Source organism: Colletotrichum orchidophilum, assembly GCF_001831195.1.
Source record: "Colletotrichum orchidophilum strain IMI 309357 chromosome Unknown Scaffold_22.1, whole genome shotgun sequence".
Classification (NCBI taxonomy): Eukaryota; Fungi; Ascomycota; class Sordariomycetes; order Glomerellales; family Glomerellaceae; genus Colletotrichum; species Colletotrichum orchidophilum.
This window is the reverse complement of record NW_019172978.1, coordinates 330,334-355,395: the sequence shown is the minus strand read 5'-3', so window position 1 is coordinate 355,395 and position 25,062 is coordinate 330,334. Positions and strand designations below refer to the sequence as shown.

The 25,062-nt window shown below is 54.2% G+C and overlaps 12 protein-coding genes across 12 annotated transcripts; 5 read left to right on the top strand and 7 right to left on the bottom strand.

Annotated features, from left to right (window-relative positions):
* Positions 1-479: 479 nt before the first annotated feature.
* On the bottom strand, positions 480-863 carry CORC01_03678 (uncharacterized protein; the record flags this gene model as incomplete). The annotated part of the gene is made up of 1 exon (XM_022615327.1): positions 480-863. The coding sequence occupies one exon, from the start codon at positions 861-863 to the stop codon at positions 480-482; it is 384 nt and encodes a 127-aa protein (XP_022478253.1).
* Positions 864-3,359: 2,496 nt separating this feature from the next.
* CORC01_03677 (uncharacterized protein) lies at positions 3,360-7,031 on the top strand (the record flags this gene model as incomplete). Its single annotated transcript, XM_022615326.1, has 4 exons — positions 3,360-3,543; positions 3,611-3,706; positions 3,765-4,234; positions 4,464-7,031. 4 exons carry the CDS (start codon positions 3,360-3,362, stop codon positions 7,029-7,031), a joined length of 3,318 nt encoding a protein of 1,105 aa, XP_022478252.1.
* A 639-nt stretch (positions 7,032-7,670) lies between these two features.
* CORC01_03676 (methyltransferase domain-containing protein) lies at positions 7,671-10,604 on the bottom strand (the record flags this gene model as incomplete). The annotated part of the gene is made up of 1 exon (XM_022615325.1): positions 7,671-10,604. The coding sequence occupies one exon, from the start codon at positions 10,602-10,604 to the stop codon at positions 7,671-7,673; it is 2,934 nt and encodes a 977-aa protein (XP_022478251.1).
* Positions 10,605-10,898: 294 nt separating this feature from the next.
* On the bottom strand, positions 10,899-11,693 carry CORC01_03675 (uncharacterized protein; the record flags this gene model as incomplete). The annotated part of the gene is made up of 2 exons (XM_022615324.1): positions 10,899-11,551; positions 11,627-11,693. Coding segments are annotated over 2 exons (720 nt in total), but the record flags the coding sequence as incomplete, so codon positions are not given.
* Positions 11,694-12,208: 515 nt separating this feature from the next.
* Positions 12,209-12,995, top strand: CORC01_03674 (translation machinery-associated protein 22; the record flags this gene model as incomplete). Its single annotated transcript, XM_022615323.1, has 4 exons — positions 12,209-12,275; positions 12,350-12,369; positions 12,434-12,521; positions 12,580-12,995. 4 exons carry the CDS (start codon positions 12,209-12,211, stop codon positions 12,993-12,995), a joined length of 591 nt encoding a protein of 196 aa, XP_022478249.1.
* A 185-nt stretch (positions 12,996-13,180) lies between these two features.
* CORC01_03673 (uncharacterized protein) lies at positions 13,181-14,288 on the bottom strand (the record flags this gene model as incomplete). Its single annotated transcript, XM_022615322.1, has 3 exons — positions 13,181-13,796; positions 13,847-14,061; positions 14,115-14,288. 3 exons carry the CDS (start codon positions 14,286-14,288, stop codon positions 13,181-13,183), a joined length of 1,005 nt encoding a protein of 334 aa, XP_022478248.1.
* A 932-nt stretch (positions 14,289-15,220) lies between these two features.
* Positions 15,221-16,187, top strand: CORC01_03672 (von Willebrand factor type A domain-containing protein; the record flags this gene model as incomplete). Its single annotated transcript, XM_022615321.1, has 2 exons — positions 15,221-15,511; positions 15,567-16,187. The coding sequence occupies 2 exons, from the start codon at positions 15,221-15,223 to the stop codon at positions 16,185-16,187; spliced, it is 912 nt and encodes a 303-aa protein (XP_022478247.1).
* A 225-nt stretch (positions 16,188-16,412) lies between these two features.
* CORC01_03671 (sybindin-like family protein) lies at positions 16,413-17,096 on the bottom strand (the record flags this gene model as incomplete). The annotated part of the gene is made up of 3 exons (XM_022615320.1): positions 16,413-16,776; positions 16,838-16,963; positions 17,044-17,096. The coding sequence occupies 3 exons, from the start codon at positions 17,094-17,096 to the stop codon at positions 16,413-16,415; spliced, it is 543 nt and encodes a 180-aa protein (XP_022478246.1).
* A 618-nt stretch (positions 17,097-17,714) lies between these two features.
* CORC01_03670 (RNA polymerase Rpb4) lies at positions 17,715-18,320 on the top strand (the record flags this gene model as incomplete). Its single annotated transcript, XM_022615319.1, has 3 exons — positions 17,715-17,899; positions 17,990-18,117; positions 18,199-18,320. The coding sequence occupies 3 exons, from the start codon at positions 17,715-17,717 to the stop codon at positions 18,318-18,320; spliced, it is 435 nt and encodes a 144-aa protein (XP_022478245.1).
* A 703-nt stretch (positions 18,321-19,023) lies between these two features.
* CORC01_03669 (uncharacterized protein) lies at positions 19,024-20,372 on the bottom strand (the record flags this gene model as incomplete). Its single annotated transcript, XM_022615318.1, has 2 exons — positions 19,024-19,583; positions 19,718-20,372. The coding sequence occupies 2 exons, from the start codon at positions 20,370-20,372 to the stop codon at positions 19,024-19,026; spliced, it is 1,215 nt and encodes a 404-aa protein (XP_022478244.1).
* A 1,155-nt stretch (positions 20,373-21,527) lies between these two features.
* Positions 21,528-23,721, bottom strand: CORC01_03668 (CPL domain-containing protein; the record flags this gene model as incomplete). Its single annotated transcript, XM_022615317.1, has 2 exons — positions 21,528-23,362; positions 23,445-23,721. 2 exons carry the CDS (start codon positions 23,719-23,721, stop codon positions 21,528-21,530), a joined length of 2,112 nt encoding a protein of 703 aa, XP_022478243.1.
* A 370-nt stretch (positions 23,722-24,091) lies between these two features.
* Positions 24,092-24,837, top strand: CORC01_03667 (RWD repeat domain-containing protein; the record flags this gene model as incomplete). The annotated part of the gene is made up of 2 exons (XM_022615316.1): positions 24,092-24,158; positions 24,218-24,837. The coding sequence occupies 2 exons, from the start codon at positions 24,092-24,094 to the stop codon at positions 24,835-24,837; spliced, it is 687 nt and encodes a 228-aa protein (XP_022478242.1).
* Positions 24,838-25,062: the final 225 nt, after the last annotated feature.

The following is a 25,062-nucleotide window of genomic DNA, read 5'->3' as shown; positions in this document are numbered from 1 at the left end:
CTCTCCCCAGCCCGCAGTAGCTCGAGATTCCGTGATTTAGGAGCCATCATGAAAGCAGCTCGAACTGGCTGCGACCACGGCGGCAGTATACGGCGTGAAAGCAATCGGGGCAGTCAAACGATCTTAGTTCGCCGCGAGCTGGTCAGAAGAGCTAAGAAGCTAACCGGCCAAGCAAGTGGCTAATGTAACTTGGTAGGGAAGAAGCTGGGATGAGGCCGGGGTGTGATGCCAGACGACAGGGACTCAAGGTGTGTGCATTGCTTGTAGCCCATGCCCCGTGCGAATCGGAGGGCGGTACGGTTCCAAGACGGGCGTCATGGAATGGGAGACGGGCGAGGTAGGGCCGAAGGGGGAGCTGATAAGACTCGAAGAGGCGTGAGGCGTGCGAGGCCAACATTTTGTCGATTTGCCCGCTCCCGCCTTACCTGGTAGATCCAGAGATGTCCATGGCGTAGTTTTGCGGGTTGTGTTGCCACCGGTCAACTCTGCTCTGATGGGTTAAGAGAGAGAGGGCACGAAGGGACTTTGGAAGACCAATAGGTTCGAGAGTGCAAAGGACTGAGGAAGTGGAAGACGATAAGTGCGCGGCATGGCCAGGCGAGCCAAGATGAGGCAAGGCCAGCATGGTATCTGTCTGGCCGTGGATCGGATGCGCAGTTACTCCGTACGGTGAGGGTACATCGAGACCCTTGGATAAACATCGGTCGGATGGCGGCCGAAGTCTCCCACAGTGCGTTGAGCGTGTTTGAGAAGGCGGGTTTGTTGGTGGTCGTCTGTACTCTGCGAGAAGCGAATTGTTGACTGTCAATGAGAAGCGCCGAAGCTGGAGAAAGACGACTGTCCCTGACACTGTTTGGTGCCATTCGTGAGCACTCGCCAGTGCAGAACCAGATCATGGAACGATGCCGACGATGAAAGCGCCGGCAGGCATGGGAGAGGGAGGGGAGAGGGAGTGCTAGCGTGTCTTGATGCGGAAGCATCTTGAGCTGGGACGGAAAGCCCCTGATACCAGACCCAGGGATATCCCGTGGCGGAGTAGTCAATTTTTGAGGAGCAGCTGATCTCTGCGGTCGCGTCTGTGGTCAAGGTGCTGGCGCTGAAGCTGGTTTATTGGGGCTGTTCTAAGCGACAGACATTAAGGTAGGAGGGATGGGAAGAAGCGGAGAGGAGGGGGTAGATTGAGAAAAGGGAAGCCATTGAAGAGCTCGACGGAATCAGGGCCGACCGGTAGAGTAGAAGTCGGGATTTTGACCACAACCAATACGGGTATCGGTGGGATCTTGGGGCCAAAGTCGACGGTAAAGGCCCCGTTCGTTGGGATACCTGAGTAGCTGAGGCATCGCACGTTATCTACTTACTTGGCTAAGGAAAAAGAGACATACCTCGAGTGACATGCACACAGTCGTTGTTTGGGCGAAGGGTGGGGGCGAGGAAAGGGCGAGGACTAAAACACCTGAGGAGGAAGCAGGAGAAGGTACAAAGTGGACAGGGCAAAGGACGGGACGAGGTATTCCATAGCAAGAAATGAGGCAAGCACGCAAGTCAGCTGGCTAGCTTGGGACCTTCCTTATTTCCTGGTCATTCCATTTCCATATCCATTTCCATACCCACATCCATATTCAGAACCATAATCTATAGGTCCCCTAATCCCTCCACCTTGGATAGGTACCTTACCAAGTTACCTCACAGTCAACCCTATCCGTCAGCTACGGTCTGCACAGGGTTTCTTAGGTGCCTTAAGGTAAGCAAGGTAGTTCGTTGTGGACGATGTACCTTGCTCTAAGGTATCCAATTGCTTGCTTGCTCAAGGCAGCAAGGCAATAGCCCTCTGCCAGATCCCGGCCGGACCTGTCGCTGCTCTTCACCCACCCTCCTCGTCCTTGTCCCCATCCTCGTTCCCTAACTACCACGCTGTGTGTATAGTGGGTGCCTCCAGCCTCTCTTTTATTTTTTTCTTTCGTTCTCCCTCCCTCTTCCTGCCTTCTCTTCATCTCTCCTTCTCTGTCAGCCTCTGCCACAGTGTCTCCCATTTGTCAGGCTGGGTCATTAAGAATTCATTGTCCCGTTGTCTATCCACCGTTCAACCCATCTCCCCTGTGGCACCGATCTCACTTGTGTACAAACCCCCCCCTTCCCTCCAAGTCCAACCCAAGCTGGGGTCCCTTTATTTCTGTCTCCCGACGGGACACCAGCGTCACGTCGCCTCTCTCTCCACCCTGCCCACCTAAGTCTTGCTCGCCGTTGCTCCATATCTGCTAATCTACCTTACAAGACCGTTAGCCACGATAGCCCCACTTCCCCAAATGAACCCTGGCCAGGTGCTAAGGCAATAAAAGGTCCTGTTTCCCCAATGGGGGAGGAGCACAGCAGCACCGCGATCGGGTACGGTGCGCTCACTCGCTATTCAAACCATTCCCGCCAAAATCCGTCCGTCAAACCCACCATTTTGCTGCCTCAACTTCTTTTTGGTCTCTGGATTTCTTCGTAATCTTTGAGCATCTTCTTTTCCTTCGTCTCGCCTGTGCATTGTGTTTCTTCTTCCAAGGTCGGCTCAGAAAAGAGACGGAAATCAGAGCGGCAGTGAGGACCAAGCTTGCATCGGAAACAAGACCGGAGACCGCATAGCAGCAGCAGCACCACCACCACCATTCTCTCGCTGAGACCTCAGCCACTTGTGGATTGGAGCTGGATACTGGAGCTAGATCTGGACCTGGAGCTAGACCTGGAACTGGAATGAAAACTCGACCGATCAAGGGTCCCGCTCATCCAAGCAAGCTGTGCAAATCTCGCCTGTCGTACCTTACATCACCTCGCTCGATCCTGACGAACCACCCCTGGTGGGAATGAGGCAAAAAAAAAAAGTTGGAAATAACTCGAATCCGCCAAAGACAGAGAAAGATCTGCGGACACCGGGAAGGAAAGCGAGCAAGGGGATGCAAAACACTGACCGACACCCATTGATCACTTAGGAAAGCATGAACCCGGCAATTAAATACATGCCTAGTCCATTCCGACCTTACACAAAAACGCCCCCGGCACAACCACCAACAAAAAGCAACGCCACAACAACGATAGCATCACCCCTCGCCGCTATTTCGACGACTGATGATATGCACACTGCGCATACATCTAGAGAGGATTTGAGAGACGGCATAAACCGGGCGCTTTTAGCTTGTATCTGATGCAAACAGACCAGTCGCACCGACGTATAAACGGGCGAGCTTTTGAAAAGCAGAACAGACGATAACTCATGTCTATTTGTGCTATTTCTCCTTGCGCCTTGTCGACTACAATTTTCGAGTACGCCCACATTGTCGTCGTCGTCGGTGGGAGGAGGACGCCCTCGTGGCCCGGGAGGAATGGCGGCCGACCCCACCGATCCCGGCCTCGATAGCGCCATCCGTCAACTTCTCGATCAGCAGGCCGAAATCCAGGCGAGGCTCGCTGCCTTGCTGCCCGCAAAGTATGGTCTCAACGTCAACTTGGAGCTTGACATGCTCCGCCACAAGTTACGAGTGTTGCAAGCCTACTCCGAACATCACCGTAAGTTACCGCGCCCTTACAAACTGTTGCATGGTCTGCATCTCAATCGTCCGACTGATATCTTTAGATTTTTCTGCCAGCATACCAGTCAATTCTGGGCTCGAGGAGGCTAGGTCATTGCAGTATCGGTGCGAGTGTATTGAGACTGCTTGCCTAGAGCAAGGTGAGTTTTTCCATTCCACCCAAACCGTGCTCCGCAATTAGTCTCTAATATGGTTTAGGGCACGATCTGTTGGACCCAAACATGGTCGATGCCCTCAAGCGATCTCTATATGACGAAGCGCCAACTGGCTATACGGCTTGGTTGGACCGTAATCTTGAGGGCCACGACCCGGTCATCCGCGGATGGAAGATGAGGGAAAGCCTGTCGCCGTCGTCTCGGTCCACATCCTCGTTCAAGTGCTGGGACGAACGTTGCATACATTACATCTACGGTTTCCACAACAAAGACGAGCGAGACAACCATGCTCGAGAGCACACCATTCACCCACATCGTGACTCGGGCATGTCTGTCGACAACACACCGCCACTTCCCTTTCCTGAGTACCCGGCCCTACGACCATGGGGTCCCGAGACAGGAAAGCAGCCGCTAGCGCTTCAACTTCCAAAGCCGTCACCTAGAACACAGCTAGCTCCGCTGACGACAAGCCAGCCGAAAGAACGCCGCGATACCCTCCAGTCCTACTCTTTGGTCAGCGAATATTCGGCTCCTGGGCGCGGCTCTGTTGATTCCGAAGTCGATCCCCTGCTCCCCCCTTTAAAACGTAGCAGAGTTGGACAGTCTCGTCTCCAGTCGATTGGAGAGCTGAGGCTACTCCAAGATTCCGGACCATGCTTGCGCTGTATGGTAACTAAACAATCTGTAAGAAAAGCAGTCCATAGCAACTTTTTGGGGTAGATTCATTGACACATACCGGCAGTGCGATTCCAACGAGCCTTGCTACTATTGTGCCGACCAACCCCTTACTCCAAGCAGTGACTTCTGGAAGACCATCGGCTGTCATCGTGGCTCCCTGGACGCCTTCTCGGATATCATGCTCCCAGGTCGGTACTCGCACTCCAGAAACAGGCTCAGTCTAACCCTAAAAGCGCCAGTATCACCAAGACAAATACAAACTCCGATCATATCTCCGCTGGCTCAACGAAGAAGCATGAACGAGCATCTAGAAAACAGCTACCGCATATCGCCAGACATATTACATGCAGTCAAAATAAACCTTGATTTCGATGACGGATTCTGGTGGACGGAGGAGCTTGCGAATCGTCCTTTGGCCAACTCTACGCTCTCAAATTATTCTAGAGAAACGATCGATCGGCCACCACCGATTTTAAACATCCTCACGGCGAGTTGGAATGGTGGTGGGACTGCGTACAACTTCCTCCACCTGCTGAAGACCAGCGGCATAATTGCCACAACGAGAGAGATTGAGGAAGCGGTTTTTCCAGTGCTATACCGGGCGAAACTTCTGCTGCGAGAAGTCATATTCTGGGATCTTCAACAACCCGAACCTTCGATTCGCCTTGATGGAGGCCCGCCTCATCGACCTCTGTTTACTGATGAGGTCGACCAAGATGCGCACCTCCGTTTGCTCTACACTTGCATGTCGCAATTCCTCCAGGCATTCGAGAATGCAACAGTCAGAAAGGGGCCACATGATCCAAAGAGCTGGTTTGCCTCATTTATTGCGCTTTGCATCTTCAGTGTTGTGCGTACGATTTTGGTAGATATTGCGTCTTATCTACCGAGACGTCATTCATCGCAGACTCCTCCAGCCTGGAGAGGGACAGGTGGTGTGCAATCCATGAATAGCGTCTACAAGCTTCTGGTCACACTATTTGCTAGCTCCGGGCCGATGTTGCTCGACGAACAGACCTTGGATCTTGACGAACGAGACAGGGCCGTCATGGACTCGTTGTACATGATTATGCGAAAGGACATCTGGGGCCAACAGGGTTATACTTCTTCCAAGGATTTCTTGATCCATCTTGGAGATGGAAATATGGAAGGTGCAGCCACATTCAACGGGTTTCTAAGGCAAAGAGTCCCAGCACGCCCCGGCATGTTTGTTCTTCCGCCCATCGCAAAACCCGGTGATGAACCCAGGCGTCCTATGCACGACCCTCGGGCTTTGGGTGATCCTTGGATCCCGAATCCGACTCCACTCTCAGACCGAGATCCCTTTGCCGCTGCAATTGGTCCTGACTACCTTACTTCGCCACAAGGAATAGATCCCTTGGGCCGCAGACATACAGTTGGAGAGAGTCCAACGTTTCCACGCGGCTCTTTGAGGCCTTTGGAATCCCCGATCTCAGGCGGCAGAGGGCGGCCTACGTATCAGCGACCCCCGTTACGTCGAGTCTACTGCATCAAGTGCAATGAGTACCCTGAAGGTTTCAGGGGGGAGCACGAACTGCGTAGGCATACCGATGCTAAACACGCTTCCCTGGTGAGGCGCTGGGTGTGCACTGAGCCAGACAGTTATAGCCCGACATTGCCGCAACCTGTCATACCACTTTCAAAATGTAAAGCATGTGTGACGCAGAAACGATACGGAGCATATTACAATGCGGCAGCACATCTCAGGAGAGCGCACTTCAACCCGCATAGAGGCGGGAAGGCCAGTGGGGATTGGCCACCCATGACCATTCTAAAGGACTGGATGAGAGAGGTGCGGCAATCTGTTGATGTCCAGGACCAGGATGACTCCAGTGGAGGGGAGGAGGCCGATTACAAACCGCCGCTTGAGTACTTTACCCAGGCGCCACCTCCACCGCCGCCTGCACGATCCCCTACATTTGGTCCAACAATTCTCGCGGCAGCACCGCCGTCCGTCCCCTTGATGATAGCTCCCGCTGAATCGATGGTGTCTTCTCAGATGAGCAGCCCATCCAGCAAGACTCTTGACAATCGGACCCGGTGTCCTCACCCAGATTGCGGCCGCGTCTTCAAGGATCTCGCAGCACACATGCTTACACATCAAGAAGAACGTCCGGAGAAGTGCCCGATAGAAACATGCGAGTACCACACGAAAGGGTTCGCGCGCAAGTATGACAAGAATCGACATGCACTGACGCACTACAAAGGGACAATGGTTTGTCCATTCTGTCCGGGGGTGGGCACTGCATACGAGAAGGCTTTCAATCGTGCCGACGTGTTCAAGCGACATCTCACATCGGTGCACAACGTTGAGCAGACGCCCCCCAACAGCCGGAAGCTCATCATAAGCGGATCCGGCAATGTGCGAGGCGATGGTGCCAAATGCTCAATCTGCCAGAGTTATTTCGGGACAGCTCAAGAATTCTACGAGCATCTTGACGACTGCGTTCTCAATGTCATCGTGCCGACGTCAGCCAAGACGCCGAGGGACTCGTCGGTGCTGCCTTCTTCAGTGCCAGGTGTGGAAGAAAGGGAACGACTAGGCGACAATGATACTATCAACGTACAAACTGGGTCGCCGGTAGGCGGAAAAATGGATACCAACCCATAGCGACGATTTGGAGTTGGGTAGATGGGACGTTGCTTTGGTTTTTGTGTCAAGTATAGGCTGGAATCATCTTTCCCCAAATACCCCCGGTTTGCAATACTTTTCGATACAGCTTAACTTATTAATGAAACGATACCAAAGGTCCCTGGTGGCCTGATTCTTTGACGACAAACATCGCGCCATGAGGATTTTCTCAGTGATACTGTCTCAATCTCGGGGCTGGTACCTGTCTCCCATGGTGGAAATTTGAGAGTTTATCTACGGGAGCACATTGCATTTGGGGGCAAGAAGCAAAGTTGCTGACTATAGCGTATCATTCAGCTGCCAGTACAAGCCTGTTTCAAGTGCTCGACATCTAGTTCATCACCGGTATTCCCAACCCCATGCACAAGCCTCTGGCGCCTGTTGACCACAGCTGCGCCTGTCCACACAATTCATTACAATCCAAAGTCACATGAGTTTCCATGACAATATACTTGGGATTCCGCCGCATCTTGCTTGCATTCCGTCCTGCCATCGTTGCGTCTGTACAAAAGAAAGGGGGGGGGGGGGGCAAAAGGTAACATTGAGGAGGGCTATAAACGTGTGGGATGTAGTATATATATAGAAAGAGCAGACCAGGCTCGAGTCTTGAAAGTGTTTTCAAACCTCGAAACCGACGGGGATGAGTCCCGTGCCAGTCTTGGGCTTCCTCGCATAACCATTCAGCATCCTCCATCCGGCGCCGCAACCCCGACCCTCCTCAACAATGGAAGCAACGCCCTCGACACTCTTGCCGGCCTCTCTCATCGCCGCGCCGGCCGTCACCGTGTCCGCGAGCCGCAGCTCGCCGCTGACCTTTTCCATCTCGCACCGCAGCAGCCAGCGCTCCCAGCTCCAGCCGCCAACGATACTGGTGACGTTGGCGACGCCGTCCGTGCTGCCGGTGACCATGGCCTCCATCGTCACCGTTCTCACCTCCTCGCCGTCGGGGCTCTCCCGCACGGCGGGCAGCGAGGGCAGCGGCTTCTGCGCCTGCTGCGACGACTGGGGACGCGCGCCCATGGGCAGGCACATCCACGCGCGGCGGATCTCATCGAAGCCCGCGCGCGAGAGACGGCCGAGGAACATCTTTGTCGGGCTGGGGTCGTAGCCCAGCGTCTTGAGGTCAAAGCCAAACTCGACGCTCTTTGCGAGGCCCATAGGGCCGGCGTTTATGATGTCCGAGTCGAGGACCGAAAATTCGAGGTATCCGCCGGGCTTCAGCACGCGCATGCACTCCTTGAGGCACGTCTCCCACTCGTCCTCGCCGTTCTCGCCGACAAACTTGAGGATGCTGTGCAGTTCGCGCGCTGAGATGAGGTCGAACTGGTCGTCTTTGAAGGGCAGGCGGGTCAGGCGCTCGACGGCCACCTGGCGGTGGTTGGGCGGGCCGCGGATGTTGGAGTTTGACAGCTGGCGGACAGTCTTTGTGGTAACGGTGTAGATCTTGGTGTTGGGGTACTGCAGGGCGCAGTGCCAGGCCCAGTCGCATGCAGACTGGCCTCCGAGATCGAGAATTCGGGCTCTGTCGCGGGCCACGCCGTCACGGCCGGGTGCCATGCGTGACAAACGCCCGAGGCGCTTGATGACGGGGGCGGAGATGAGCTTGCCGCCGTTGAGCATCTTCATGGCGGCGACGTGCCAGGTGGGCATGGCCATCTGAGACATGGCCTCGTGCTCCTTTTCGCGGCGCAGCTTCTCGGGGTCATCGTGGAGTATGTCGTCGCCGCGGGCAACATTGGCGCTGAGGCGCTTTTTGGCGGATTGGGGCACGACGCTGAGCTGATACTTGCCGAGGAGTTGGTTGCGGTGGAACTCGCGGAGGCACACGCGCTGGGCCTGGAGAGCCTCAAAGCGGGGGAGCTGATGGACGATGACGTCCTGCTTGCTCGAGCGAACGACGTAGTCCTGGAAAGCGCGGTAGTATGCGGATTCCTGTCTCGACAGCTTGGAGGGAAGACGGCGGGGAATGTCGGTCTTGGAGACGACCTCGGAGAAGCGCACCATCTTCTTTCGGGGCACCGAAGAAGGAATATCTTGCTCGGGGAAGTGCTCGACTTCCTCATCAGCGGCTTCGGGAATGGTATCGAGGTTGTTGTCTTCCTCAGCCTCCTCAGCCTCTACGGGCTTCAAGTATGCGCGCTGGGCCCTGAGCCAGAGCTCGGTGCGGTCGAAGTTGGAGAGGGTAACCTCCTGCTGCTTGCGAGCGTACTCGGGGTCGTAGACCGTTACGATCTCTGTTGGTATGTCCTCGACTTCAGGGGAAGTTGGCTCGGCCAGCGTTGCCGATGAGCTCGAGTCGTTGGCAGGGACTATGGGTCTGGCTGTTGGCATGTCATCCTCATCCATTTCCTCATCGTTCACCTCAACAACCTGCTCTATAATTGCAGAGGATGAAGGAAAAGAGCTGCGATAAAAGTCCTCCGCAGCATCGTTTATAATGAGCTTGGCGGGTGCTGATGGCACTGGAGGCACAGAAGCGTCCATGTTCCAAGGGCAGCGGTAAAACTGCTCTGCGGTGGTTGATGTTGGCGGCACCACATCCTCGAGGGTCGCCGCGGGCATGTGCCACGTTGTTCTGGTTCTGGGAGAAAGACCAGAGAAAAAACCGCCAGGAGAGGGGATGTCGAGCTTGGTGAGGTCGGCCAAAGACTGGCGGCGGGAGTTTGGGGTAAGCAAGGCCGCACGCGGTGCTTCGGGATGTATGTTGGTGAACAGGCGCGGAGGCTGTTGGCGCATCTCGGTGATGGGCTCTTGAGGAATCTCTAGTACCTGCTCCGAGTGGATATGGTCGTGCTCATGCAGACTGTCATTGTCACCAGAGAGGGCATGCAAGGTTGCCAACACGCCGGGTTGCAGTTGCACACCTGACCAGTCTTCCTCCTTGCCACTGTCACTACCGATAATAGGGGTTGGCGGCGCTGACATTTGTGCCAACTGCTCTGAGCTTAGACTGCCATCGAGCGATGGCGGTGCCGAAATGGTAGGGATTTCTTGAGCCTGCTTCGCTTGCATGAATGAGAAGACCTGGGGAGACATCTCGACGCGGGTTGGCGGTGTTGGCGGCACTGGTGATGCGAGACTCTTTTTGAGACTGGCAGCAGACCAATCATCCGTAGATGTATTCCGAGCGCCAGGAATAACGAGAGGGGGCAAAGCTCTGCGAGCACCAGTCGCATTCTGCTTGGTCATCTCATTGCGACCAGAGTTGCGACGCCTCACGGACGCCTTGCGGGATGGTATTCGGCGCAGCGAGGTTGGTTCATCCTCATCGGTGACATCGTATAGGTCGTCGAACTCGGTGACGTCGGTCATGACGCTTGATCGGTTGTTATTCCACGGGTTTGATGACGTCGAGGGAGAGCTGCTTTCTTCGGCCGAGACAGTCGATGGCGAGGACGGCAAGATGGGAGCGGAGAGGAAGTGGAAGCCTCTTGGGGTGGGAAAGTGGTCGCTCAGGGGTGATAGCCAGGCCTCAATGTTGAGAGTTGAGGTCTGACTCCTGAGCTGTCTTTTGTCGGTGGCATACTGCAAATCCTCGCTCTCCTCCTCCATTATAGTATTAAGTGACCTCCCCTGCCTCCGAGCCTGCGAAGGGGAGGGGGGTCTGTATGTTGATGAGGGTAAGTGAATAATCTCAGCCATTTTCTCCTATGCAGTCAGATATCCTGATGTAGACTTGCGGTTCCTGTGTGCTGTAACGGTATAAATATAGGCAAAATGCGACGTTGTGTATTTGGAAAAAGTTGTTGTCATAAGACGGCCGGCGTCGTTGCTTGGTGAATGTTAATATCAAAATGGTAGTAGGAAAATCGTGTAAACGACAGGCTGCCTCGATCAACGAAGCCTTCAAGGGTTGTTGTTGCAACAGCAATGACGCGGAGAAAGAGATGAGAAAATGAAAGGGAGGAATAGCAGAAGAGGCTCGGCGGTTGGCCAGGGCCGAGTGATATACTGTGATGAGGCCTTGCTCATCCGTGGCGTGGACAGGAGGCGGCTAACTAGGAGGTCGCCCGAGTGGATTGCGAGGTGCGATATGCGCACACACACGCACAACGGAACAGTACGATGCGCACCCAAGAGCGACAGCACAGCATCTTTCACTGATGCATTGCAGTCAGTAGGTCGCACTCTCGATGCAGCGCGCCTGCTGCACACACTGCATTGGCCCGAATGGGGATGTGCTACCGGCGCATGGGAGGCAGTGATGAGGAGACGACGAACACATCCCCGTCCCAAAAGGTTATCCCATCGAGCCACGGATACATCTTCTGACCAATGGGCACACAAAGAAGAGAATCTAATTTGGGCATACAGAAGAAGAACATGGCCTTTGTGAGCGTCGACTGGCTGGCGCGCGCGAAGACCGGAGGCGGGAAGGTGGGAGCAAGCCTGATTGGGGTTGCAGAGCTGTCGTGCCACCGACCAATGACAATGACAGGCGCTGGGCGGGCGCTTAGAAGCGATCTCGATTGGACGGCTGGCCACTTCACGAGCTACATCTCCGAGTTGAAAGGTCTCTGAACTGGCCTGGCGGAGAACAAGCTATTGACCGTCGCATGGAGTTCATACAGCCTCTTCATGCAAGAGTCTAATGAGATATCGGTCTTGACTGCTCGATCCGTGAAGCAGTTTGCGCCCAAGCTCAGACGTCGTCGTTTTCCTGATGATATCATGTTCAGCTTCAGCCCCGCCAAGTGCAAAGGTGGTGGCCTCGCTGTGGGAGTCGTCGCCGCCGTCGTCTGTTACCGCACGCTAAAGGCGAACGCGGGGGTAAATGCAGGTTGTATCACTTGCACGTCGAGTCCGCGTTTCGTTTGTGATGCCTTTGGGGTTGGGAGTTGGAGGTAGGTGAATCGGAGCCTGGAGACTGACATCAACGGCGTGGTCTGTGTGTGGCTAGAGCTGTGCCTACCTGCTGCCCCTCGATGGGACCGAGCCCCCAGCCACACTAATTACCTAAGCAGAAAAGATGAGGTGGTCTGTTGTGGCAGTTCATGCATTGCCCCGCCATCGAAATCAACCCCGCAGTCGGCCGTCCTTGGAAGTGCGAAGAGAGAGAGACAGAGAGGAACGCGTTACCTACGTACTTGATACCTCTACTTGACATCCTTTGCGAGCGACTCTTCTCCTGTCAAAACCGGCCCTTTCAGATCGTGATGGCCGACAATGACAAGTCAGAAACTTCTGGTGAGCCTCAAGGCCGCCATGTAACCTACTGTGGTGGTAAGTAAACATGCGCGACCTTGTCCCTCAAGAATACTCCCGGCGCGAATTCTGACTTGCCACCCGACGTCTAGTCTGCACTCTTCCCCCAGAGGTATATTCTTATCAATCAAGCCACCTTAAAGCTTCGGGACACTCATTGAAACTCCCCGATTTAGTACTGCGAGTATGGAGGCACAGTGAAGAAGTGCCAGGACTGGCTGGAGAAGAAGCATCCCGACCTGTATGCGAGAATCTGGTCAGCAGGTATGTGGTTTCGCATGACCAGGTCACTGGGACTGAATGCTCACATCTTGTCCCACAGAGGCTCTCGAGCAAGCAACCGCATCCCTTTCCGTCGACGCCCAGAAGCGAGCCGCCAAAGACGCACAGAAGAAGGCTGCCAAGGCCGAAGCTGCGGAGGCCAAGCAAGCCGACAAGTTGGCCAATAGCATGGTCACTATCAAAAGAATCGAGCGCAACAAGAGAAAGTACGTCACATCAGTCTCCGGTCTCGAGTCGTTCGGTCTGGAGTTGAAGAAGGTCGCGAAAGAATTCGGAAAGAAGTTCGCGACTGGCTCATCCGTTACCAAGACCCCAAGCGGCAGTGAGGAGATTGTCGTGCAGGGAGACGTTAGTGACGAGATTGAGGAGTTTTTACTGGAAAAGTACAAGGAGATACCCGAGGATAACATTGAGCTGGTGGAGGACAAGAAGAAAAAGGCCAGCACGACAGCTTGAGCCTTGAAAGGCGTAATCCATCAATTGAGTATGCCTGGCCGTCATCATGTTCCCGTCATTATTCCCAGTACGCCATATATATCCAACCCTTCGTGATTTTGCCCAAGTACGCCGAGCACCCGCCCCGCCATAAAAGTGACAGCATAAGACAACGAAAATGGTCGCTCCTCTGAATCCATGAGGAGCTAACCCCTTTTCCGCAGTACCCTGGTAGTACCCGCCGCAGATGCTGGAGCCGATTTAGACGCTGCAGGCTTCCTGGTGGTTGCTGCCCCAACACCCTTCCTAATCGTGCCCATCACTGTTCTCTTTGCGGGTGCTCCCGCTGCTGTCTTCTTGACAACTGTTCCAGTGCTGCCCTCACTAGAGTCACTGACTCGCTTGCCCGTCCGCGTTTCGGGCCGTGACGGTGCTTTAGCTGCCGTGGTTGTGTTGGCTCGTCGGGTTCGTGTAGGAGGCACGGTTCCCGTAGCAGGTGCAGGCGCTGATGCGTTCGAGCTGGCCGTCGATGCATTCAAAGGACGCGAAGGAGCTGTGCGGCTAGTCTTCTTTGCCTTCTCGACTATGCTCGAAAGGGCTGATCGGGCGCTCGTATGTTGCTTAACGGGAGACGATGTCGGTCGCGCAATTTGTGAAGATTTCGACGGCGAAGATGGTGGTCGCTCGCGCGCCAGCGATCGGGTGTTGGATGAGGTGGGCGACAAGACCTGCGATGAACTCAACGTAGCTGGAGCAGCACGGTGCTTCTTCTTGGGGTTAAGAATTTGCTCGTTCTCCTTGTCTCCGCCCGCAATGGCATCACTAGCATACCATGTCAGTACGACAAAATATCAATTTCCTATGTGACAAACCTCAATCGCTTGGTAGGGCGCGTCGGCGGTGCCAGCTTGTGTGGGCTTCCCCGTGGAGGAAAGTCCTTCTCGGGAACAGGTGGCGGCCGCGAAGCTGCCTCAAGGCGTTTCTGCTGTTCGTTGGCTCTATCTACCAGGTCCGCCATGGTCATCTTCAGCATAGCTCTGGGAACGCGGTTGACGCGCATTTGGATTCGTGATCGAAGGGTTTGTGCCTGCTGATTGTATTGTGCGCGCAGTCGCCTGGCGCGATCGGTGACTACAAAACCATTAGGAGGACGCGGCCAACAGCGTTAAGGGGTTTCTTGCTCTCTAATTGCAGGTTATCAATGATGGCCTGCTTTTGCTCCCGAGATATTCCAAGCCTTTGCCGCTTGCTCGGACTGCTGCCTAGCATGGGAGGCGTGCCAGCCTTCGCAGTGACCATCTGTCTTTTTGACATCGTAGGTTGCTGCTCCATCTCATCTGAGCTTCTCTTATTAGTTCGCGCGGAAGGCATAACGTCTGCTGAAGTTTGCAAGGCGTTGTGGGTGAAAGCGTTTGGCGCTGGAGAAACGAGCCTGGTCGCGACGAGAGCGTGGAGGACGACAGAACTAAGAATGATGGGGCGGAGGCACTGTTATGAGTGGCTAGTGCTCCAGAAAGTAAACAAACGTGACAGCGGGCAAGACCCTTACCTAAGCCAATGGCATCTTGACCAGTCCCGGCTACCTTATTCATGGATTACCCAAGGCCCCACCTAGTTTCGTCTCCAGCCTTGACCCTGTGAATTCCAGCGAATTGGTAGTGTTTTGCTGTAAGCCTGCCATTGCGGTGTTCCACGTTGTGCCGGCCTGAATCTAGCATAATCGTTTGAAAATTGCAAATCTATTTGGAGCGCTATTGGTAGTATTTTCGAAATTTAGGGGCATAGAGTCACTGGGAAACGGAGCTGAAAGAGCATGATCTGGGGCTGGGTACTGCAAGTCCGACGGGAACGAGAATGATATATGCTTACGTTACACATGACTAGACTCTAGTTCACACAGTACTACTTCCCGATATGAAATTTCAAAGCTACGCTTGAATGAAAGTCTTCATACTTAGGGGTAGGAAGGGATTACCCGAATGACCAGGTACCTCTACCCATACCATACGCAACCAGCGTCACCAGGCTGAACTGCCTTACGCAGGAGCTCTCCCACCCTGCCTGCCGACGTCAAACATCAAGCTTCCCTCACCCATCCGAAGCTCGCCCGTCCAACACCACTCAACACCGCTATCCTCAAGCTTTCCAGCAATTTAAACCACGCCGACGACACCGGCGAGCATTCTAATTCACCGTCGCAACTTTCCTCTTACAACACTCGTCAGTGCTCCGCCCAAACCGTCAAGATGGTCCTCGAAGCGGTGATGGTCGTCGTCGACAACAGCGAAAGCAGTCGCAACGGCGACTATCAGCCCACAAGATATGACTCCCAAGCCGACGCCGTCAACGTTATTTTCCAGACCATTACAAATGGAAACCCCGAGTCCTCGGTTGGCTTGATGAGCATGGGTGGTAAGGGTCCCGAGGTGTTGGTCACCCTCACGACAGATCAGGGCAAGATCCTAGACGGATTGCACCGCACGAAGACCAAGATCAAGGGAACATCACACTTGGCCACTGGCATTCAAGTTGCCGGCGTGAGTATAATCGCTGCCGCTTTACCACCTGACTTTTCGCTAATCCGCCCCTCAGCTTGCCCTCAAGCACCGTCAGAACAAGTCCCAACGACAACGGATAATCGTTTTTGTTTGCTCGCCCATCGAGGAGGAAGAGAAAAAGCTAGTTCAGTTAGCTAAGAAGATGAAAAAGGGCAACGTTTCGGTCGATTTCGTACTGTTCGGCGACCTAGACGACGACGACACGCAGAAGAAGCTGCAAGCCTTCAATGAGAGCGTCAAGGGTGGTGAGGGCTCCAACCTAGTCGTCATTCCCCCAAGCAGCAAGCTTCTCAGCGACCAGCTCATTTCTAGCCCGATCCTGCTCGGAGATAATGCGGGCGGAAGCGGCGGCGGCGGCGGCGGTGGTGGTAGCGGCTTGGAGAGCGGCGGCGGAGGCGGCAACTTTGGCGAGTTCGACTTCGACCCCGCCATGGACCCGGAGCTGGCCCTTGCCCTCCGCATGAGTATGGAGGACGAGAAGGCACGACAGGAGAAGAAGGCCCGCGAGGAGGCCGAGTCCGGTCAGAAGGGATCTCTTGAGGACATTAAGGAGGAGGGTGAGGGCGCCCCCCTCCTCAACAAAGATGGCGAGTCAAGCAAGAAGGACGACAAGAAGGACGACAAGAAGGACGACGACTCGATGGACACCTCGTAAACAACTGTTTTGGAATCGTCTATCTCGTTCTTTGCCTGATCACTACCTCGAGTATGTAAAATAGAATATTGGCTTGGTCCTAGAGGAACATGCTGCTCAATAGAAGGGCCTCTGACTCCTGCAAACGCCGTCTCGCACTGAGCGTTACCCCATCCAAACGAAATCAGACTCCTGTGAATCATCTCCATCGCTGTGTTTACCATCCGTAGCGACTTTCCTCGGAAACTATCGATTATTGATCTCCCGGATGTATGATAATAGTTTGCGTTCAAACATTTCGCAGCGAATGGGCATTTCGAGCTGATAAAACGGGTTCTTCATGACATAGTCGCTGTAGAGGTCGTAGATCCTCCGAAGCGTTACGTCGATATTGGTCTGAGTCGTATCGGTGAAAAGGAGGAACTTTGTGCCTGTCATGGTGTTGAAACACTGCAACCGAAAGTTCTCCGTCTCCATCACCTCTAATCCCGTTGGCGGCTCCGGCCGACTCGGGATCCCGCCCGCGGCGGTCACGCTGGCAGCAGTTGCTGCGGCCGCGGCATCTTGCCGGCTCATCAGAGGGTTGAGACGGGCGGTAATAGCATGGACACTTGGGAGGATGCGTAAGCTTTCCTCTCGACTTGAGCAATGAAGGACACATGTGTGCTCACCCGTGAAATGTTCCTGCCAATACGAGATAGTCATTTGTTGTTAGCTGGTTGAGGCCTCCCTCGTGAAATGTGCGGTTGTAGATCAAGCCTCCGGCCTTATTGATCACGATGAGCGCAAATACGGTCCTATCTCCAAGGTTAGTGAGCGCTTTCTTCACTTCGGGTCAGAGAGTACGCACATAGCTTCAGTGGTCGAATCAACTCACGGCTGATGACTCTTCGGAAGGGAAATATGGTAATGGTTCGAGAGTGTTCTCATCGATGCGACATCTGAAGCATGCACTCATACAGTTGCCCTCGATGTCCCCATCTGGCCTCAGGTTTGCGGGCCTTAAGAGATGTGGGTGAGCTGGTGAACTGGTACGCTTCCTAGGCACCTAGCCCAGCCAGGAACCTTCCGCACACCTCACCCTTTCTGCGCACATGAGTCGCTAGGTCCACACCAAGGTCTCTGGACGAACGCCCCTTCTGGTGCCTGCACTAGCCCCAGAGACATTGGGTGGCGCCCAGTGGGACACAATCCTCTTCCTTTTTTCCCCGACCTGGGAAACAGGAGGACATGCCCTGGGCGACAAGGCAAGCAAGCACCATGGGTGGCATTCCCTGACAACTAACTACCTACCTACTATTAGCACCGCCTTTGGGAAATTCTCAGCCTCATCTACAACCTACCTTCTTTTCACCTACAGCTTTCGCCGACAACGGCTGCTCACCCTCCCGGACTCCATTCGCCTCGTCCAAGTCCCCCAATCGACGCAGAATCTGCTCACACTCATTGCACGGCATAGGGTCCTACGCTCCGTTGCCGACCAGCGCGAACTTTGAATAATCTCCATTCCCCCCCCGAATTGACCACCACGAGTCGCAAAGATCGAGAATGTCGCATCACGCTCCCACCTCGCGCCCGAAGCCCCCTCCACCGGGTAGCGAAGAGGCATCGTCAATCCTCAACCTCGGCGAATTCCAACACGTCGACACGCTCACATTGTCCGAAGCATCACTCGTCATCAACGCCCTCGTGACCAAGCGCAAGATGGATCGCAAGAACATTAACGAGACTGAGTATGTTCAATCTGCAATGTGATTTGCTCGTAGAGCGATGGCCTTTCGTCGTTATGGCTCTCAGGCGGCTGACATATCGTCTCTCTGTAGGATGTTGACACAGACTCTGAACTACCTGGACGCCTTCTCCCGATTCCGCCAGAAGGAAAACGTCGAGGCTGTCGAACGACTGCTCTCCGCACACAAGCAGCTGGCCAAGTTTGAGCGTGCACAAATAGGTCCGCGCCACCTATCCACTTGCTTACCTTTGTGAGAATCAAGTCGAAGCAACAGTATTGCTAACTGGATTGGCTCTTCAGGGTCGCTTTGCTGCGAAACGGCCGAAGAAGCCAAGACACTCATCCCGTCCCTACAAGATAAAATCTCCGACGATGACCTCCAAATACTTCTCGACGAGATTAGCAAGCTCCAAAGCAGATGACGGGCTTGGCACATCCGACGCATTGCACCGCGAACCGGCAGAAGCAGAGATGGAGAGTTGGGGTGTCAGGAGCTGGGCGATCCCGTTCAAGTCACCCTTGTTGCGTCGCTGACAACACTGTCCAGCGGATGGAAACTAGGGAGTCAGCATGGCCTGTTATTTTAGTGTGAGGGGAGAGAAAAAGGAATGGCTATGGAAATGCTTCTCGCAAGAAGCATATACTGCATGTTTGGCGTAAACCGGAAGGGGATCAGATTGTCTTTAAGTATGTGTTGAATACCAAATACCCATGAATTCGGCAAAAAATGGCCACATCCGTATTTCTCACTCTCTGCATTTGTCTTCGCAAGGAAGGTTAGTATATTGGCTCCCACTACTTATCATCACAAGGAGTACTAACGACATCAGGGTGAGTTGCATCTGTCATTTCCTTCATTGAGTGGAGCAGAGAAAGCTATTAGTAGGTCTAGCTATAGGTGACCATTTGATCTCAATCTCCAATTGCATTTCCATATGAACCATCCCGATTGTGCGTTGAATTTACTCTGACAAGAACCAGCAAGATCAGGCAAATCGCGTATCCGAAAAGCAAGCCTGGGTATCTCAACGCCTGTCAAAAGCCGAAATCCGAAACCATTTCCTTTCCTCCCCTTTAAACCTGAACCAAACTTCATAATCTCAAGCAGCATCAGCCGACTGGCTCTCAAGCAGCAGGGTCCCACTTTGACCAGCTAGTCACGTATCTACCCTCCGAGCGCTCAAGCTCCGTGGCATTCAGATTACCGGTGAGGTAACTGGGGGTAGTCTCCGCCACAGGGTAGAGTGAGCCACCGTTGGGGCGGTACGGTTTGTACTTCTGTACGCCGCTGCGGCTGCTGTGGATCTCAACGACCTTTGGCAGGCCAGGGGAAGCCAGCTCAGCAATGGCCGCTTGCTGAGGAGGGCCTTGGAGCTCAGGGGTGGCAGTGCCCAATCGAGACATGTAGTCTGGGGTTACCATACGAGACGTGAAGTCGGGAGTGGAAGTGGCCGTGGGATAGCCAAGGTCGGGAGTTGCGGTTGCGGTACGAGACGAGAAATTAGGACTGGCCGTGGTAGCCCTCGAAATGGCAGGAAGCATCGCAGGAGGAGGAGTCGGCGGCAGCGGCGGCATCCGCATAGACACGGAATCGCGGGTGTCGGGGCTGACCGGGTGGTTCATCATTCGGCTGGCAGTCTTGTCACTGACTCGGTTGAAGCGGGTTTGAGGCTCTTCGTACCGTCCTGTAAGTTGTTAGCCTCCTTGGGCCTGTATCAGAGGAGATTCAAAAACAGCTTGCCTCCAAAGGGGGAGAAGACCTCCTCGGGACAGAACGGATTGGATTTCATGGTCGGCTGGCTGATCTCATCCTCAGAACCACGCTTGCTTCCGGCTTTTCTGAGAGAGCTGATGGACTCTAGAGAAGCGCTAAACTTCCTTCTCTGCTTGGTGCACAGGAAGTAGGCAGCGATAACCACGCAGATCACCACCAAGACGGAAACGGCAATACCAGCCTGCGCAGCTACCGGAAGGTCGTTCTGGTTATGGTTAGACTTGTCCGCCAGGGCAGGAGCCGAAGCGCCAAGGACCTGGGTCTCGGTAGGGGCAGTTGGAGTGTAAAATTGGGGAGAAACGTAGAATGGATTCTGAGTGGAATCAACGGAGGTGAAAGTGGAAGCTGATGAGCCGGGGTCGTCAGTGAGCCAGATACCTCCGGGGCCAGTTGGCTCGGGTATAGAGAAGATAGTAGTGAGACCGCCAGAGGAGGTCGAAGTCTGGACTTTCTTGTCAGTGGTAGTGATGGATATCTTCGACGAGGATGTAATGGCAGACACCAAGACCGGCGCGGCGACAGAGGCGATAGTTTCCATGGGCCGGAGCTCGGTCGCAGTCAAGTAAGGGTTAAACTCGTCCGGGCATCGGCCATCTTCGCAGGGATTCACCTCGCAGCAACCCTCGAAGTGCTTGCAGGAGTAGGGGAATGTGCCGATCGGGCATATCTTCGCCTGTCTCGCGGGGATGAAGAGACGCATGTCTGCGGTCAACAATTTTCCTCGTCGAATAAATCGACGAGCGTGATGATGAGCAAAGTGAGATTTGACGTGGTCAATGGCTCGACGGTTTGTGAAACACCATCGGAACCGTGATTGCGACGGTGAAAATGGTGAAAATGGCGGAGGATGAGGCAAAATGGAAGTGTGATGAATGAGCGACGAAGAGAAATTTTGAGTTGGTGGGTGACTAGACAAAATTTCCTCGAAGTGAATCAGTGAAGAAGATAAAATTTACACTGCCAACTCAGCGATGAGAGACGGGCTTGATTATTTTCTGAGGCAAGGTAGAGGAGGAAGAAGGAGCCGTCGAGGTGGTTGGCGGTCTGTCACTTAAGATAGAAGGAAGGAACGATTGTGATACTGGCCTCACCTCCCGTCGTGCCTGCCACAGGTAGGTAAGTTAATTAGGTAGGTACCTGTCTGCAACGTAGGTGCCTTCCTCTCTTCTCGCTCTGAGAGGTAACCTTATCTTTCGTACCTAGGCAGGTGACCTGGTGAATTTCGACCATTTTCTTGTAGTGCTTGAAGGCATTCAAATTCGGACTGACGATCCCGCCAAGGCAGTCCTACAGTCCGTAATTTGCACTTGCACAGCAATCCAGAGCAACCTTGCTTCCAATCGACGAGTTCACTGAACGCCAACTTACTCTACAGATTGATTCTGGCCGTTGATTCTCTCATGGCCCTGCTCGCCGCGTCCGGAAGCGACTGCGTTGGTAATTGCTCGCGGATGAGTGCTTCACAGTTGTCGTCCCTCACGAAGATGCAAGGGCCAGAATCACGGGACAGCCCAAATGCATCAGACCAGTCGCATCTGCCACCGCGTCACGGACCCAGACAGTGACCGACATTGACGGATGGCCCCTAGCCGACGGGAAAGGCTCAGATGCGCGGCTAGATGTCAGTCAAGGACGGTTGCGATGAAGGAAGGGAGGGTCACGGCCGATGGACGGGCACCGCCCAAAAGCTTTGAATCTCAGAAACCAGCCAAACTCCATCTATTAATGCCACCACCCCAGCTAAACCAATTGCACGCCATCGACACACCGTCAGACTGCCACGCCTGTGTGGGTATTTCAAAACAAGGGGAAGAACTTTTGCTCGCCAGTCCACTTACGTTTTATGCGATATCGCTTACAACTTCTCTAGCAGAAGCTTAGTGCCAAGGTTACCCACGGGCTTGTCTGCCTTCGCACCGCCCTTCTTGCCCTTCTTTGCACCCTTCTCGCTTTTCTCGCTATCCTTCTGCGCCTTGGCCTCTTTGGCCACCTTCTGCTCGGCCGTCTCTTCGGTCGCGGCCTTCTGCAGATCTTTCTTGTGCTTCTTGAGTGTTTTCTTCAGCTCAGATGCGTGACTAAAGTCCTCGGCTTCCAGCATGTTGAGAACGACAAAGGAACTAGGGCCCGTGGCCCAGTCCACAATATAGTCCTTGATGATCGGATACAGGATATCAGCGAACTTCAATGGCGGCTCGGCAGGCTCGACCTTGCCAGTCTCCTTGTTGAACTTGCCTCCCGCAATGAGCGTCTTGATCAACCGACCTCCGGATGCTGTCCGCGAGACGTGGACCGGGGTAGGAACACCTTCTACCTCCATAGGCTCCGCACCGGGTTTACCCTCTGCGACTGCTGCTACGGCCTCAAGAGCTGCCGTCTTGTCGCCTTCCGTAGAGAGTAGAACGTCAGCAACCAGCTGGCAACCGAAGGGGTCTGCAACCAAAACCGGCGCAGCTTCAACAACGGCTGTAATAAGCGAAGGTGACATAACGGCAACCAGCTCCTTTCTTCGCGTCTCGGCGTCCTTCTTACTGGTGGTCTGGCGGATCTCATGGACCTCCTTGAGGATGGCCAGGTCCTCGTTCATGTTCGCAGGGAAAAGAGCTTTAGACTGTCCCTCCAACAGATACAGGAGAGTTGCCCTTGCGAAGGGATTTGTTGTAGAAACAACGATATTATCTGTCACCTTGTCCTTGTCATCGCCAATCAGCTCGGGAAAGATGGCCTTTGACGTCATTTTCGTATCATCAATGACATCGAAAGCGGCGAGGATGACAATATGGGCATTTGGGTCACCCGACATCAGCACGAAATTGTCCTTGTATGCCTTGAGCAAGTTTCTGCGGTCCTTGGAAGAACCGTTGGCCAACAGCAGAGACACCAAACGGGAGCCAGAACGGGTGAAGGCCATGTTCTTCAACAGGTCACCTTCCTCGTCGTCCTTGATCATCTCAACAAACAGGTTGAAATTCTCCGTTCCAGGCTCGACATTGAGGAAGTACTGCAACATGGCGTCGTGAAGCATTGTGAAGCCGGTCATCTTCTTCTGGACCAGTGAGTTGATCATGTCGTTGAGACTCTTGAGGATATAGGCTTTCTTGTTGGGGTTCTGCTCGAGGATCGTCGCCAGGTCTGAAGTCGGCTTCTCGTCCATGCTGCGCTCCAGGAGGGCAAACTCGGGTCCGTACCATTCCCTCAGAAGGATGGCTTTCTGTTCCTTCGTCGCGATTTGTCTGTAGATGTCGTCCAAGATCCATGATGCCTCGGGATGGTTGATCAGCTTGCGCACCTTGCCGTAAAACTCGGGGATGATGAGGTCTTTGATCTCGCCGTCAGCCTGTACTACCATCTTGGCGATGAGGAACTTGGCATATCGACTCTCGGCAAGCTGAGTGTAGGTTCCTTGCAGCTCGCGGGTAATCTGTTTCCGTTGCGTAGCTGTGGCGTACTTGAGTGCGGTCTGGACAGCGCGTGTGGCGTCGTGCTTGAGAACGAATTCCTTGACGCGGCCGGTGATGATGGTAAAGAGCTCATCGACGAGCTGCTTTCGCTCCTCGGACGGGACGTGGGACTTCCTCCGCAACCTCTCCCAGATCTTCTTGGTTCGAGCGAGTTCGTCGGCGAGTGGCTTGGCCATCTTGCGCTCCAGGGCGAGCTTCTTCTGGATAGCATGGGACTCTCTGGAGTTTTGACCTGTTGGAAATCCAAATTAGCTTGCAATTGCAAGCTTGCGCCAGCCAGGCGAGGCAAGGCATCGCCCAAGAAAGTTCCTCACCTCTTTCGAAGTTCTTGTTCTTATCAGCACCATTCGCATCATCTTTCTTGCCCTTGGCCTGAGCCTGCTTGGCCCGGTCGCGAGGGGTCAGCTGAACACCGCCGTCGTCAGAGTCCTCAGACTCATCCTCAAAGTCTTCTTCACCGTCGTCCTCGGGGGTCTCAACGGGTTCGGCCTTCTTCTTCGACTCGACCTTGGCCTTCTTTGCAAATTTTCCGTCGGAAGCACCCTTCCCAGCGGCAGGGGCACTCTTTCTCTTGACGCCGTTGGAAGCCATTGTGAAAATTGGCTGGCTGTAAGAGGTGGTGGAGAGTTGTGGTGGTGGACAGCCAAAGGTCTATCGCAAAGTGTAAACGTTTTCTCGGCGTGCAAAGAAAGCAAGGCGACTGGACTACACGGGTGGGAACTTACAGCGGTCGCAATTGCTCAAGGAATTCTGAAATTTTTATTTGATTTGCCGGGCGGTCAGCGTGACGCTAAGCTAGATTCAACTCACCACCCCACCATTGTGCATGTACGTACCTCGGTGCCATCAACGGCTGCCTCGAGCCACTAGCTACATCTTCAACGGCAGCTGTAGTAACGAACAACGACCAGCGCATTGCCTCAATCTCACAGGAAGCTCTTGGAAGTCACACACACTCAACATGGGGCGCGAAGAACAAGTCGAGGAGCGCGAGGTGCTCGAATCCATCTTTCCAGATGAGATCACCGGTACAGTTACCCCACCATGCCATCTTGGGCCAGCCCATCCACTGAACCCCGGATCATAGACATCTCAGAGACAGAGTTCAGAATACAGATCGCCCTCGACATCCCCGGCGAAGAGGAAGACCCCCCGACAATGTTTCTCCAGGTCCGTTATCCAGATGCCTACCCCGATGAGCCACCCACTCTCGATCTGCAATCCGTACGTGACGCTGCGCCTTACGAGTGGTTCAGCGTCGCGGATGACAAGGGGCGGCTCCTCAAGGGCATCGAGGAGACAATACAGGAGAACATCGGCATGGCCATGGTATTCTCCCTCGTTTCGGCTCTTAAAGAGGCCGCGGAGGTGCTCGTCGAAGAGCGCAAGCAGGAGAAGGAGAAGGAAAAGGAGGAGCGGGCCCTGGCCGCTGAGCGCGAGGAGAACAAAAAGTTCCACGGAACACCCGTGACACCCGAAACGTTCTTAAAATGGCGCGCAGATTTCATCAAGGAGATGAAGGAGTTGAAAGAGAAGGAGGAGGAGGAGCGCCTCGCCGAGCTGAAGAAGGCCAAGGTTAAGGAGCCTGTCAAGTTGACGGGGAGGCAGCTGTGGGAGCGTGGCCTTGCTGGCAAGACTGATTTTGATGAGGAGGAAGAAGGCGGTCTGGCGGAGGGTGTCGAGAAGCTCAAGGTCGAGGCAGTATAGTGAGCCTGCCTTGTATTGGGGGAAACGAACTCGGTGCATTTAATTGGCGTTTTGGAGGGGCAACCTAAGAAGAAATGGTTGCGGTTCTGGTCTCAACCCTCATCTATATGCCTCAGTGAACGACCCTTCTATTGAGAAGGAGGAGAGAAACTTCATGACTTGTGACAACTTTTCCCAGAACCAAACTCCAAACTCCAAGTCCCGGTTGACGAAGAAAACTCCCCA